This window comes from Cephus cinctus, unplaced genomic scaffold (assembly GCF_000341935.2).
Source record: "Cephus cinctus unplaced genomic scaffold, Ccin1 Ccin1_scaffold0457, whole genome shotgun sequence".
In the NCBI taxonomy this organism is placed as follows: domain Eukaryota; kingdom Metazoa; phylum Arthropoda; class Insecta; order Hymenoptera; family Cephidae; genus Cephus; species Cephus cinctus.
In genome coordinates, this window is record NW_014333134.1 from 1,208,817 (window position 1) to 1,225,212 (window position 16,396).

Genomic DNA, 16,396 nt, shown 5'->3' on the forward strand with positions numbered 1-16,396 from the left:
TTGTCAGAGAAGGTAATTAAAGATATTTTTATCTGAAGAAATTGCATTTTATTCCTTTTTCTTTTATTGTTGGTACTTCAATTGTGACATACATTTACGTGCATACTAGCTTTTAGGATAGTGTTGCACACGGCATGAAAAGATGAAATGAATTTCAAACAATAGAGTATTTTAATTTAAAGACTTTAAAGGATCACTGCGACCCGTCAGATCAGTTGTACCTTAGAGCTCAGACGCTTTGGTTATATTTAAACTCGCTTAGCTCAAAGGGAGCTTTACTCTCTCTCTATGACCAAAAGCGATCCGACCATTCCACAATCTTGGAATGAATACTGAAGTTTGTAAATGGTCCATATGCCTCACTCGGCTCCTAACTATATTAAAACGATGCTCATTGATCAAACTCAACAACCCTGCTGATAGTACATAAGTAACGTCATCGTATAATCCCCATCAATCTTAGTATCCAAAAATAACGCGTTCTCGCAACATTCTTCATTCGGTATGAAAGGAGTCTGCAAGTGTCCATCGTCAATTAAAACATCAAACGTAGATGTTTCTTCTTTTTATTTTTCAAACATATTTTTCATCATAGCAAGATCAGCCCGCGTGGCTTTTGCGTAAAATCTAAAAGAGCATCGTCTAGTTTGCAATGAAAGAAAAAAAAAAAGTAAGACCGTCATTTGAACTAACATAAATTCTGTTTTTCATTTTAGAACCCACTGCGCACGTTCTAATTGTAACAAAAGCTAGAGGGGTAGGTGTGGGATTATAAATAAAAAAAAAAAGATATCTTGGGATAAAGATTACGGCCGAGCGATCGACTGGCGTGTTAGGTTGGTTACTGTCCGACCGTCAGCGGGGACTCGGTTTCTAATCACAGTTTAAGGGAAATTGTAAGTTAAACTAGGTCCCCTGCAGGTCGACTTCGGTATACCGTTTCGGCCATCAATTTAAAATTGACTAAATCAACTGTAATTACTGTATCCGTTGCTTCGGCCATTATCGAACCGCTTGTGCGAGCCGGAAAAGGTGTTCTCCCTTCCACGTCCACCACCACCATATCCCCAACGATCTGGCAAAGAGTAAAGGGTAGTTAGTAAAATAGACGCTAGATGTCAGCAGTCTTGGTAACTTTCAATCGATACCATATTCACAGCTATACGTATTCTTTCTTTTTTGTTCAATTCAATGAAAACAAATGGTACTCACTCCTGCCACCGTAGCCACCGCCACCACCTCCTCTAGCAGCCAGCTCGGATAGCTTGGGGTTGATGACTTGGTTGGCCTCCTGGAGGACGTTGATCAGATCTTTAGCCTGTCGGCTGTTCTGTGGTGTGAAGAAGGCATAGCTGGTGCCCGTGCTTTGCGAGCGACCCGTTCTGCCGATTCTATGGATGTAATCTTCGGACGATGACGGATAGTCAAAGTTGATCACGTACTTGACGTCGTCGACGTCTAAAGAAATAACAAAATTGTAGTGGATGCTCGACAACTTAACTATAGACATATCTTATCTGGAATTTGGATGGATGTTTGAGATTCTGATTTGAATCAGAACAAAATGGACGTAATGGCACGCTCACGGTGTATACGCACCGGAATTAAATTCACGAAAAAAAAATCACGAACCGCTCAACGGTTTTTTTTTTAAATCTTTACTTCTCGAGTCTTTTGTTCTACTGATGGGTGATTTATTTTTTTCTCGTCCTTGGCGTGAGTGCACCCTCGAGCAACAGACATGACAAAAGTTCCTTGGGGGAAAATAAAGTCATAATACGCCATTTTGCGTGACAATGAAGAAAAAGACAATTTTTCATAAAATTATGTGAAAGTGAATGATTCGATATGCACTGGAGAATTGAATTGACATATATATATCTATATACAGAAGTGAAAAACAAAGGCATTGAACATTTTGAAGGAAACTAATTGACACCGAAGGAACATGAGAAGTCTCCTTTTTGGTTTTTTGACTTTGACTTGTGCAAGCGAAGAGCAAATTATTGCATGAGTTACAGAAAGATAAATCTATTTCTCGAGATGCACAAACCATTTAACAGGTTGTATGCAGCTAAATCCATATACATACACGGCATAGACATGACACATTAGCACACACAAAAATATCTAAATTTAAAAGGTGGCATTAAAACCAGCAACAGTCCTATATACTGGCATTACTGTCCTTTTGCCATGTCCATGTGAATGAGCAACGTATACTATTAAGTCAGACTCTTATCATTCAACAGACGCAATTTCACCACGTACACTGACAAGTGGCAATAAAAAAACATTAACAAAAATAACTAAAAACCTTACGTCACCACTCAAAATAATAAATCCTACCACAAAAAAATTCAAAGAAACATTTTTTCTCGGGTACAAGTCCGCTAAGGTAATCTCAAGAACAAATAATCCAGTAACGTCAGACGAGTAACAGGTATAACTGAAACACGTAATGTCAAATTAAAATAAAACAAAAAAAATATTAAAAATTTAATCAAGACCACTCCCATGCCGTCACTACAGGCTGTCCAGTAGTAACCAAAAGTCAAAAGTCTCATAAGCATCTAACAAAAGTCGTAACGACGTCACGTGACAATAAAGAAAAAAATAATAAAAAGTTAACTGCGTCTGTCGATAAATCGCCGTCTGTTTTTATTAGGTAAAGGCTCAGATGTGTATGAATGTATGTTAGCTGCGTCGTGATAATACAAACCCTGTTACCGCTGAACATTGCATTCCGTGTGACCGCATACAGTGCCCCCCGGGGTGTGCTATTTCTTGAAATGCAAGTTCAGTTCGCAATGTCCTGTTCCTACACGCATCCCCATCGAGTAGCGATAGTAGCAAAATCAATAGATTGTTGTCTCGCACTGGCTGAGCGTTGGCTATAGTGTGTGATGGTTGGTACCATAACGCAAACCAGAGTTTTCTTTTATCCCGGAAGCCAACCAGCACGATGGTACCCGGGCACCACCCTACTTACTCGCGTGGTACACACAGGCTGTACACAGAGGCACATTTACGTACATACGAGAATATATACGCGCAAATATAATTTGCGCATGTACGTCGTCTATATATCGCTTGCATATATAGCTTTTCTAGAGCACAGACAGTGAGTGAGCTATGGTTCTTTTTTTTTCTACTTCGATCGTTCGCTCATCGCACACTCAACACAATCTGTGCACCATGTGCCTCTGAAACAAAGGACAACCAGACTGATTAACATAAATTATAAGATGCCCACACTTATCAACTAAGTAACATAGGTTTTTCAATTTTTTCTTTCTTTTCTTTAAAATCCTTTTAAAAGTTATCTCTAATACAGTATGCAAACGTCCCACCCGTGTTCAATGATCCTTTTCTTTTCACGGAGAGCCGTATTTTAAATCTATTCTCAATCCTTCGTCACGAGCCACTTTTGCATTGTAGGGCTTAGCTCTGAGAATGCATTAGAAATAGACTGCATTAGCACCTCGCTTCAAACGTATGTCCTCGTAACCTTTATCCCGGTGAAAAATCACTTTAATTGTATTAAACAGTGCTGCTATGGTGATTCAACGGTTCTTCCCCATTTCCTTTTAATGCTTATCCATATTTTTTAGTTACTAATCCTGTTTAATCTTTGGCCATAGCACGCGATAAAACATTACCGACAGAATATTATTGCACTGGAATCGAACCGTGCTTATGCCATAAGTATAAGGTAAAATTAAGCGCGCAGCTGAAATCGTGCAGACGTTAATAAGTATGAGTAAGTGTTTAAGAGCTATTATGCTAGAGTTACCGATTAACTAAATTATACATTATCAATAGTTAGGTAAACGACATAAACGCCGAGGTTCAGGTAAGAAAAACTAATGCTTTCTATTACGCCTGCTTTTAGAGCTAATGCAAAGTTTGAGAATATTTTGGACCGCAAATACAGGCATTCTCTAAGTTATTTAGTGCGCACGGGCGCCAATATGAAATTACACTAATTGGACTCTAATCGGACATCATCCCGGGTGTCATTGGCCGTCCTCCTACCCTACGTCGTCTCCACGACGAGGGATCCGGCATGTCACGTCTATCTTGGAGTCTCCAGAGTGCCAAGCACTGAGGGTTACGGAGCGACAGACGCACTTCCCAATTCCGTTGCGTACTGAAAATTCACAAGATTCAACCCTCATTTCGATTAAAATAATTATGGGAGGAATTCAAAAATCCGTTGGTGATTTGCATTGCGCAACGTCGAAAGGTTCTGCTGCTCCAAGCGCCGAGTTTCCAAGAGTGAGGCATCACTTCATATAACCAGTCTGTGCTACATCGCCACCCTTCCTAACGCTTCCTGACACGCGGTTCTTGCAAATTCCGCGCGACTCTCGCCATTCTTTCGTTATATTTACGCGCTTGCCATGCAAAATGTTTTGCGAAGAAATGATACAAAGTTTAATATCAACTATCTGTAAGACTCACCCAATCCACGAGCAGCAACGTCTGTTGCCACAAGAATGGAACCCTTCTTGTTTCTAAATTCTGAACAAAAGAAAAACGTGCAACGTTTAGCATTGTTACATTGTGAAATTGTCCTGCGCCCTGTAAACGCTTTGATTTTTAACCGCGATAAAGAGTAATATTACAAATTTGACGTTACCTCTAAGAACATAATCGCGTTCTTGTTGAGATTTGTCACCGTGCATGCACACTGCTGGCCATCCGTAGCGACGAATGTTCCTTGTGATGTTCTCAACCTTTTTCTTTGTTTCTACGAAAATAATTGTCTTTCCACCATCTTCGTTCACGTTACCGATCTCCTGAAGTAGCGTGCCCAGCCTATAACAAAATTTCAGTGCACTTGTTAGACTACCGTTCCAAATCTTTAATAAGCCTCTGTTCGAACATTCAAGTGATCAGTTCTTCTTAGAGGTTTAGCGGTGTATAAAATCATAAGGAGTCATTAGTCTATCTCATCATAATATAAGTTCTCGAAGGCATGTGAACAGTTGTGTAAAATAAGTATGTCGTACTCACTTTGATTCCTTCTCGTGTTCCTGGCAAACGTCAACGATTTGGAGGATGTTGTGATTGGCGGAGAGTGTGAGGGAGCCAATGTTCAATTGTGTGTAATCGGTAAGATACTCTTCTGCGAGGTTTCTAACTTCCTTGGGCCAGGTGGCTGACCACATGAGGACTTGTCTGTCTGGTCGAATTTGTTCAATAATTTTTCTAATTTGTGGCTCGAAGCCCATATCCAACATACGATCAGCTTCATCCAGAACTAGATATGTGCATCTACGTAAATTAGTTGTTCCACGCTCAAGGAAATCAATTAGACGTCCAGGTGTGGCTATGCAGATTTCAACACCACGTTCTAAATCACGAGCTTGTCCACCCTTGGGTGCACCGCCGAAGATGCAGGTGTTTCTTACATAGGACAGCGAGCCAAAGTCATTAGCTACTGTCTGAATTTGTTGAGCAAGTTCTCTGGTGGGAGCGAGAACAAGTGCAATGGGACCATCTCCACGGTTTAATGGTTGCTGGCTGTTGATATGAACAATAGCTGGCAGAATGTAGCCAAGGGTCTTGCCAGAGCCAGTTTGAGCTATGCCAACCATATTACGGCCGGACATAGCAATGGGCCATCCTTGAGCCTGAATAGCAGTAGGTTCCGAGAAACCTTGCTTGCGAATACCCTGCATAACGTAGTCGGGGAAGTTGCCCTCCTCAAAATACTGAATAGGATTTGGAATCTTCTCTCCTTTGAGAGTGATCTGCTTCTCTTCTCTGAAAATCTCAACCTCTTGAGGATGACGAGTCTGAACATTAGGATGTGGCACATAGAAATCCTTCTTGAATGGTTTCAGGCTTTCGTACTCCCAATTAGGTTTCCTTAGGTTACTGCCAGCGCCACCACCTCGTCCACCACGACCGCCGCCTCCCGCACCAGATCCTCCGCGACTTCCGAATCGACCCCCGGAAGCGCCGCCACCTCCACCCCCACCACCTCCGCCATATCCATTACGTTGACCTCCACTGGCACCGCGGTGTCCTGCACTGCTGTTACGATATCCACCGGTCGATGCTCCGTAAGTCCTGACACACATTGTTAAAAATTCAATCCGTTACAAAATGTGCCTAGTAATATTTCAATATTAAATAATTATTCGTAAAATAAATGTAGTGAACACCGAGGATGGGATCCAGACGTGATATGTGTGGACACCGAAGGCATAAGTTCACGACCGTTACTATTCCTCCCACAAGCATTCATGCTCCACCGAGGTACGGGGTGGAGGCATGCCAAAATGAGAGGTTTTCATTATAGTTAAACAAAAATTGTAATCCAAAGAATACAAAGATTTTCGACATTTCAAACTACAAGCAGCAGCTTGCCAGTGCCTAAAGTAACGCTCAACGCTTGACGCTCTCTAACAATATAAGATCCGCCATTTTGTGCAACTGTCACCTTAACAAGAAGACGCGAATTTTCTGATTAGCTTTTAACGCAAAGTTGCGTAACTTGATGGTTACATAATTGCCACGTATTCCTCGGCACTTTTATAAGAACATTATATACAATTAAATCACGGGTTGATTCACGATACAAATTATTCTGTCAATTGAAAATGTATATTTCAAAAAAGGAAGATCAATAAATTTCTTGTAGATATATTCTTTGTCATGAAATATGATGCAACGAAACTTCCGTGCGTCCTTATGCTTTTGATGAAGCATCGATCGATGTGCAAAGTAGCCATTTTGTGCCACGCTATGTTCTACTGCAATGGACAATATTCGAAAACAATTTCCAATCGACAAGGTATTGCGTAAATAATTTTAAAACGTTGTTACGAAGGAAAGGCATAATGATAAAAAATGATATTGGTAAATAAATTGAGCTTCAAGCAATGATTCACGTGTAATATTTCGTAAAGTGAAATCAACGTGAAACGAGGCACAATGGCCGTCATACGCGAAACCATTTTCTTCGCAAATATACTCTACCAAATAGGCCATGCTGTACGAGAATGTTGCCAGAGATAACGTTATCACGGTCAGACTTATTATAATTGTCTACGATGATAGTTACTAATCGATAATATCGCGCCTGCTCTTACACGTGCCTCAGACCCAGGGCCAAGGCCATAAAATGGCAGGAGCTCGAGAAGCCCTTAACAGAACGCGGACAAAGAATCGAGATTAGAAAAAAAAGTGACTGAAAAACCAAACCGTTCACCTATCACGGAAGAGAAAATACAAAGTTCTACTTACATATTTGATATCTAATGCTTCTGTCCCAGAAAATGATTTTCCAACAAGTCTTGCTTGCACCCAATTTAAAGCGGCTCTAGATTTCTGCAATAATAGATTACTTCCGTTAGTTCACCAGAGATTTCTCTAGTCTTTGTTTCCCGTTTGAGGATACAAAGAACCGTACTCGTGCGCAACGAAAACGGAAGAAACTCAAAGTAATTCAAGGAGCCACGAGAAACACAACTTACTTCGGCCGCTGCTAGGGACGGAAAGAGCGAGTAGCGGTGACGGCGGATGTGACTCGCCAAATGTCAGTACCCTGGTAACCATGGTGGGGGAAAAGACCTCGGCGCAGACCGTCTAACTTTGTTAACTGCGCAAGTTCCGGTGTACTAACGATTTTTCTTTCAAGCATGCCTTAAGGCTAGTTTCTATGCCTGGGATTGGACAGCTACTAGCAAATCTCTATGGCTGTCCTATTTTTTTCGTATCAATATGGCAGCCATTGGGACCAATTAGAATGCATACAAATATTGCTTACTCTAGTAGAACTCTGTTTTGTCTATTTTGACGCGTAAAGTTAAATATTGGAGATTTACTTGAACAATTGTTTAAATTCTAAATAAAAATGTACTCTTAGTCCTTCCTACGATTTTCTTTGTTTTATTTAAATCTGTCTAATCAGATCAATATATAATGTTGAATGCCGGGTTGCTGGGTGATACCTGTGTAAAGTATTTCGGTTTCTTCTTATTTTATGTCTAGCATGGCTTTCGTTCGTCTGAAGAACAAACGTCGGAATATTTTAGTTCCAATTTTAATTACTGTGCAAAGGTGTATCCTAAATTTACCTTAAATTGCCTATTCCAGAAGAAGCATAGATGCTAATGCATGAGAAACACTGTATTTCCAGTAAACCTCATTATCAGTGATTCTCATGGAACCTGCTGATTAATTCTTTGCCATGGAAAAGGGAGACGAGTTTTCTTTAGAAATATCTCATGTGAAAGATTGCCCAAGCTATTAATAATTAACAGACGAAATTTTCTTTAAGCAGATTCAGTTTCGATCTAACTCGAATTCCAGGGTAGAAGAATAACGAGAATTAATCATCTCTTTGATCCTACGTTCCAAGGAAAAGTGGATGAGAGCTCCGTTTATATTTATTCAAGGTTATAGACAGTACAGTGGTTCTCACGCATAGCAACAAATAAGTCTAGCTCTTTGGAATTGGATATGAAAAGTGCATAATATTTTGATTTTTTTCCTTTCTGAGTACTAAACTTTCCAGAACTTACATTAATATAATATGAAACATTGAAACTTCTTCTGAAGCTCGCAAGAGGTGATATGCTCTTCGCAATAGAATTTCCTCAAATGTAATTGATATTTGCATTTCTTGACTATCGATTGATATATGTTAACTAAGATTCCAGTCCTGCTAATAATTGTTTCTTCAGATGCATATACTCAAAACATTTAATACTGTCTCTAAATAATAAGTTACCATTACTGCACAGAAGGACGTCACAGAATATCAGCTTCTACAGGAACCTATCATAACATCTCCCAGAATAGACTTGCTGTATTGATTTTCCTGCAGCTACACAGTTATTACATAATGTGCTGAAGAGCATTATTATTATAGACCTTCGCTACACTTCTAATATGTACAGGAATCTGGATGCGCAAAGAAATATTTTTACCAAACATAACATACGTACTCTCATTGTGTGTTATGGCTAAATATAACTTATATTATGCACAATTAAAGGAACAGTTTAAGGAAAGGAAAGGAAAGGAAGTTAAAAGAAAGGAAAGTTTAACATAGTTGACTTTCCTGTCAATAAGGTACATTAGGTAAAATGAGTGGTACACAGTACAGTTACAATTGCAATATGTTTATTTTATTTTCTATCATAATACTGTATAACATACAAGAAATGCACTTTAGTGAAACCTACAGAAGAGAATCTGAATGTAGAGCAGTATCTTATATTGTTTATTTCTTATCGTTTGTCGTCCAACTGTCTTGCTTCCTGCGGTCTTAGTATTATTAACGAGTTTGTCTCCCCTCAAACCTCAAAAAAAAAGATAAATCGCGTTAACGAGTACTACCATAGGGCATTCAGTGTTACTCTTTTTTTTAAATTCTTTAAATGTATTCTTGAAAGGACGTTATTCATCTTTCTTTCTTTTCCTCTCAGCAAGGGATGCAGCAATATATTCATATTATCATACACACTACTAAATATCACTTTACTCCCTCAAATCATGTCATGGTCAAAAAATAAATACCGCCTCTTCAATAATAATAATTATCTCTCTATCGTTCGTACGTTCTCGCTCGTTTTCTCTCTCTCTCTCTCTCTCTCTTTCTCTTTTTATTTCTCTCTTTCAGGTAAAAACTAACGTCACTGGAATAAACATTCGGCTAACGACCAGGGAATAGCTTCTTAGTACTCTCTTTCATTTTTTTGTATTCAATCATCTCTATCATAAACTAGTATCAAATATAAAAACTTATATATGCCCGTCAAGTTCGCTCGCTCGCTTTACACAATATAATACCTCTTTTTTTTTTAATATTTATAATATCACTTCGTAACAGTTTGATTGTATTGAGCAATGTGCTGATGCTCAAAATAATATAAAGGCCCCTTGAAAAATCTACCGTTTCATTTATCGTCAGTGAAACCTCGTCGTATAAAAATGAAGCCTCTTGTTCTATTTCTTTCCTTCTCAAAAAAAGAGAAAAAAAAAAGGGAATTGAGCAGACACGACACACACGTTGTCCGCCGCGAAAGATCGTACGTCGATACTTATCGGTAGGTGAACAAAGGACAAAAAAAGAATACACGACGCACAGAAGAAAAAAAAAGAGAAGGTTTAAGATTTTCCTTTTCTTCTCGACGAGAGAATGAAAAATCAGTATATCGTACGACTGCGCTGTAAGGCTTAAGTGATATTATAACAATTTTGACTAGATTCTCATATATCGTTCCCGAGAATGTCTCTAAACATGGACGCCAAGAGGACCTTCTATTGCCACACCTAAATGTCGACATAGAGCCATATCGTGACATAACCTACAATAACCAAAATGATAAATCAGAAGTGCTTTTCCGGGCACACACGACAAAGAGAGAGAGAGTGGAACACTCGAAAAGTTGAATTAAAGTGAACGTAAAATTTATTTGAAATAACGATACGATCCTCTTAGCGCCATCTGCACGAGAACTTCGCGATCAGAGAATTACCGAATTCAACCGGAAGTCGATTAAATTTTTTTCTCCTCTTTCACCGGTAGAATTCAAAGTCACGCGCGCAAACGAGGAATATATTCGCACGTTGTAACCTCTATCTTTTATACCGTGTATTTGTCATGAGCGAAACAGATGTCCTACGACTCTCTCATTTACGACGACGGGTATTTCCTTATGGTATTTGCATTTTTTTCTTTATCTTTAGTAAGAGAAAAATCGAACAGACGAATTACAAAAAAAAAAAAAAGACTTAAACCACAAGAAAATGAACGTAGACGAAAAAAAAGACAAGCCAAAGAAAATAAAGGTTTCTCCGCCACACGAATATTAGAAAAGTGAAAACATACTAGGATCGTTAAGTCCTGAACAGTCCGAGCGACACAAGAGTTTCCTTTCTTCCTTTTTCATGTATTTTTCTTTTTCTCTGTTTCTACATATAATAATCGTGTAGTCCCCTTAAACGGTTGGAAAAATTCATTAAACACGGATCGGACAGTACATGTTAAGTAATAAAGACTAACACAGTAAGGGTATGCAGTGTCGCGTTTAAATAGATAAACACCTATTTACACTGTTATTCTCCAGTGATGTATTTTTAACATCTTTTTTCTTTTCTTTATGTTTATCCGTTATTTATACTCGCCCCTTTATACGTTTCGCACTCGTTTAACGAACGGAGCCAAATTGTATATTGTGCACGTTAAGATGTGTCGCAGAGTGTGTCACACGCACGAGAAAGGTAGGAGGTCAACGAGTACCGTGGTTATTCTCATTTCTAATAAACGTTATTAGTTCATACGATTTCATGAGTTTCGTTTTTTTTTTAATTTTTCATCTTTAGAAATTAATATCTCGAACTCTCGCTATACTTGATAGGTGATTGCCGTACCAGGTAAAAAAAATGAGGGACAACGGGTTGATCTCGTACGTGACAAAAAAGAAAATGAAAATCTAACCTGCGAGAAAACTCATCGAGAGACACGACAATACTGTGAAACTAGATTCATCTTTTTCTCTCGCATTTTATCGATTCCTCGTCAGTTCACTTTCCTTTTTCTCGACAGCCGATTGAACCCACGTAAAATCGCGTATCCGCGCAACAGGAGTTTGCGCGTTGAAATCGCATCGAACGAAGACAGCATAACCGAAAGAAAACCTTGTAAATCGAATCAACGCAAGGTATATACGTAAAACATCGCAACGATTAGTGAGAATTTTAAAAATCCTTTGATGTTACACTACCCGATTGTTCCCTCTTCAACTTGCGACATGAAAATTCGAACGTAGCGACGCTCGGCGTGATCGTACATTGTTCACAAAGTTCCACGTTCGATGAATACGCGTCCAAAAAAAAAAAAAAAAAAAACCAAAAACTGCATGCGCAATAAAAAAACCAATTCAAAAGACCGCGACTTCGTTGGTTTGAGCAATCGTTTGTAAACCGACCGTCACACCCTTGACCCACGATACTAAAACGTTAATTGCCGACAAATAAAAAAATATCCCAAAGATCTTCCCGGCATAGTCGGCAAGGAAATTCGCTCCACAGATCCGTCGGGCATCGCAACAGCAATGAGTCGATTATCCGTAGACGAAAAAATCCAACGATCGCGATTCATTGATCCTGAACTCAAAGAAAATTTCACGTTCCTCTCATACGTCGAATCCCTTTTTCCCAGTACATCCATTTCGCGTGTCCCCCCTTAACCTCCGGCCATTGTTCCATCCCGTTCTATTGAAAAACGTACAATACGACTGACGCGCACCCGTCGGATTTATATCGAACTAAGCAATAGTCATTTCAGCCACGTCCATCCGGGGACGGCATTATCCAATCATATAAAATATAGTATTGTAATTAATAATATACAAATAGGTATCAATTAGTGTACAGCATGTGAAACGTGTACCTGCGGCTGCTAAAAACTCGTATATAAATTGGCGAGAGATTCAGTCTTTGTATTAAAGGAGATAATATTCGTTAACATTACAATATGCGTATTTACGTTTACAATAATAAAAAGTTTATGTACGCGATATCACAGCGCTCAGCATTTATATATAGAAGGTACTCGGTATTTTAGCTTTTCACTTCTCCCTCTATCCGCCCCTCAATTACCTTCCCGAAAAACACATACCCCCTCCAACCCTCTCGCGTATCCACACCCCTCCCTTCTGTCTTGTACCAATCCCTTGGATCCGTCCCTACCCTCTCCCAACTCGCAGCAATATTTCGTCGAGCTTCTCACAACTTCACGAGAGTCGACCTTATATCGCCAGGGGCTTTCTTTTATTTTCTTTTAACTGAGGCGCGACATTCGCGCGTACCAATGACTTTTTACCAAAATGGAATATAGAGAGAGAAAAAAACAAACAAATTACAATAAACCCTTATCGAGACTCCAAGATCAAAAATCATTTGGGAATGGGGATATCAAGTATACTTTTAACGTCGACTGTACTTTTAAATTACCTTGGCGTACCGAAAGTGCGTATAGTGTGTATCAGTGTGTGTACATACGCGTGCCACTACCAGTTCGTACAGTGTTTAGCAAAGACCCAGAGTGAAAAAGACAACAACAAAAAAAGTCGAAAATAAATCTTTCCAAGAGACTCATCCTCGCGAACTTTTTTTTCCACAAAAAAAAAAGAGGATCTAGTTTCGATACGGGACATCGTGCGATACGATAATAACGTGCGCTTATCTAATGATTTTTAATCTCGAGTCCTCGACACTTCAGAGAATGACTGCGAGAAGGTACATCCGGAAAGCACGCCTATCTTTCTCATTGATTGGCGACACGACGGTATACATATATATATGGTAACGCTGTGTGTTGGTCGACAGTGTTTCAATAGTCTTTTTTTTTTCACCCAAGTTTCGTTTACTTTCTAAAATTGCGATCACCGCTCGACAGGTAGTTTTGTATCTTCGATCGATTACGTAGAAAAGAAAAAAAAATAATAATAATAATTCAAACATCGTCACCCTGTCTATCGTTATTCTAGCTCTCGTTGCTCGACACACCGACGACCCATAAATCACGCGCAACATACCTGACGAAATGCGCATCGATCAGCGTCATTGTAAAAAATTGGCAATTAGAAAATTAACTTTTTTTTTTCTTTTTTCGTCAACTGCTACATGACGTGATACACCTAAACACAGTTGGTGTACGATTAACAGAGAGAGAGTACCGGAAGGTGGCATATAATCGTTACCATCCGCAATAGTAGTAATAGTAGTAGTAATTAATAGTGTAGTAGTAATAATAATAATAATAGTAGTAGTATTATTAGTAGTAATAATAGTAGTAGTAATAGTATATACTATATATGTGTATATCCCCGTTTCTAGAATTAAAAAAAGAGGGAATACTCGCAAAAAAAAGAGACTGCTCTCGTCCCACAAAGTTGTCAGTTATTTTCATTTTCGCAATTTCTCTCTCTCTCTCTCTCTCTCTCTCGCAAAAATTACAAACAACTCGACAGCAGGTTCAGCAATATCATTGTGACAACGTGATATGACATGTATAACCATTCATATTATAATTTTTCATTACTTTTGTCCTAGTAACCAATGAGATACGTTTACTTTAATCGTATTACTTTTTTTCTTTTTCTCCTATTTTAACCATGATGCACGATAAGAGCAGTGGGTTCTATTAATACGCTACATCTTATATATCACAGAACTACGCGTACACCCACTATCAGCGTGAAAAAAGTTTTGAGATTATCGAAGGAGAATTAGCAATGAAAAAAAAAAAAAAAACAACAGATTACAGCAAGAAAAAAAATAACGCAGTATGTTATCGGAAAAAAAAAGGTTTCCCCCCCCCCTCGCACATCGCCATTTCCCGTTGTAATTTTCGTAATCAATTTTCTCAGGCGTACAATCGCGCGTTATCCGTTTTACTGTTAGCGCGAAATCGATCGATTAATTGAAAGCTTGAGTCATCTCCCGGGTGATATTTTTTTTTTATTATTTAATACAGCTGAACGTGGGGAACACGATTAATCCGTAGGGTGATAAGGAATTTACCGAGCCCTTTGCAAAAATCGGTGACAGTAGGTGTCCGTGTAACGAAACGCTAAATTTGACGAAAGAAGAGAATTTGTTTTCACATTTACACACATACATATATATATATACATATATATAGTACGAAAGCTCGCGTAATATTTATGCGTATCGCAAAGTATTTCTTGTCCTATGAACAATTTCCATAGTAGCGTTACGTGTTTTGTATGGAGTATACGCGAAGTTGGACTTTTATCGTGTGTACTGTGGCGTCACTTCAACATATATATATATATATCAATTAATAATTAGGCAATTAGGTTCGATAGAGGGCGTACGCAATGTGCAGGGAGCCTCCAGTTTCTGACAGTTATCGACGCTCTATATATGTGCCTCGATCTCCTCTATTGGCAACAGTTCTCGTCAATGAATACATAGACAAGTTCGGCCCTCAGTTCCTCGTTACCCTCGAGAAAGTTATTTCACGATAAGAAACGTTATCAGCCGTGATAATTTTTTTTTCGCGAATTTAACGTGTCAGGGAATAATCGCGGGTACCGTAAGAGATATACGTTAAAAAAAAAAGAAAATTTAAAATTTAAATATCCGTTACATATCAAACTACTTTATCGATATATTTTAATTACCGACCGAGTATCGATAACCACATTTAGCGTTTAGACGATCGAATTGTTTTATATTTCGTAAAGAGCATCGCGACTGGGACGCGCAGATGAATGACTTGACGTGCATTTTTTCCTTCCCCCCCTCCCCCCACCCTTAAATATATCACGAGCAAAACGAATGAACAAATGGAAAACTAAAATACAAAATCAATAAAGAATAGTATTCGCGCCTGAATTTTGCTTCGATACAATAAACCTTTATACGAATGTAAGACAAGAGTCACAGCTGCCTTTAGTACATATTATTCTTGACCGGTAATCGCGAAGTTCGATTTGAATTCGGCAGTTATAAGGCGCAACGTCACCGACGGGAAAAATATAAAAAGGACGAAAGAAAAAAAAACGCACTCAGTGACAGGGAATCGTTAAAATTTCGAAAAAAATTTGGCATCAGGACGAAGTTACTCGCGACCTGGAGGCTCACGAGATGCGTCGAAAACGCGCAAGAAGATGACTCGTTCGAATAGGTGAACCGAGCCGAGAAACCTAACATCTCTGACAGCGTAACAATTAACATTGAGAATTGGCAATTTTTGTTTTATATCGTAAATAAGAATTAAAAAGAAAGTTCGCTTTTTTTTCCCTTACATCTCGCAAAGAGACAATGTTTCGTTAGTGCGTGTACACGTATACGTAAGACGGTGGCGCGCACGGCTGCCTTAGCCTCGTGTGCAGGTAGTGTATATCTTATGCAGCTTATTAAACATTTATTTATATATAACAACCTAGACTCGTACTGTTACTAAAAGTAAAAGTGGTCAATTTCGACGCGAAACTATATTTAAAAAAAAAAAAATTAAAAAAGAAAAAAGAGACACAGGTACGATGGATTTTCGATCGCAGCCGGCCCCGCACTTCTCTTGGTTGGCCGTGGGGCGTGCGCAGCGAGGCGGCCACTCGGTGGCCAGTTGCATAAATATCAAACAACAATGTTTATATCATCATCATCATTATCATTCGTTGATCTAACAACAAATTACTTTTGATACAAAAATAAACTGAGCTTTGCTCTGAGATGCACAGCCATGTGACTACGCGTCCGATTTTACTTAGTTTCCCACCCACCCACCCACCCCTCAAAATACCATGCGAATGCCATTGAAGATTTATTTTATATTTTGTCTCATTTTTTTTCTTTTATTACCTTTACTTAATAATTCCACGATTTTTTTTCT

The 16,396-nt window shown here is 38.9% G+C and overlaps 2 protein-coding genes across 4 annotated transcripts in view; both read right to left on the bottom strand.

Moving 5' to 3' along the window:
• Nucleotides 1-41: 41 nt before the first annotated feature.
• Nucleotides 42-7,565, bottom strand: LOC107267835 (ATP-dependent RNA helicase p62). 2 transcript variants are annotated; one of them, XM_015739976.2, is made up of 7 exons: nt 7,494-7,564; nt 7,264-7,347; nt 5,023-6,084; nt 4,646-4,824; nt 4,468-4,527; nt 1,213-1,458; nt 42-1,075 (listed from the first exon to the last, which is right to left on the bottom strand). In XM_015739976.2, coding segments are annotated over exons 2-7 (1,656 nt in total). In that variant the 5' UTR covers nt 7,266-7,347; nt 7,494-7,564; the 3' UTR covers nt 42-968. The 2 variants fall into 2 exon arrangements, 1 of the variants encoding a protein (XP_015595462.1); XR_001537691.2 differs by lacking the exon at nt 42-1,075 and adding an exon at nt 2,723-3,206 and having other exon boundaries at nt 1,321-1,458; nt 7,494-7,565.
• Nucleotides 7,566-9,130: 1,565 nt separating this feature from the next.
• LOC107267897 (DEAD-box ATP-dependent RNA helicase 20) overlaps nt 9,131-16,396 on the bottom strand; it is a 13,269-nt gene continuing 6,003 nt past the window's right edge. For both annotated transcript variants that reach the window (XM_015740087.2, XM_015740086.2), the window contains one exon: nt 9,131-9,326. The gene's annotated coding sequence lies outside the window, so the exon portion shown is untranslated. The remainder of the gene's footprint in view (nt 9,327-16,396) is intronic.

Excerpts from the sequence above, each read along its gene's own strand:
- LOC107267835 (XM_015739976.2), bottom strand. Across the intron at positions 4,528-4,645 it reads ACGCGATTATGTTCTTAGAG|AATTTAGAAACAAGAAGGGT; the intron begins GTAACGTCAAAT and ends TCTTTTGTTCAG. Across the intron at positions 1,076-1,212 it reads CGGTGGCTACGGTGGCAGGA|ATCGTTGGGGATATGGTGGT; the intron begins GTGAGTACCATT and ends ACTCTTTGCCAG.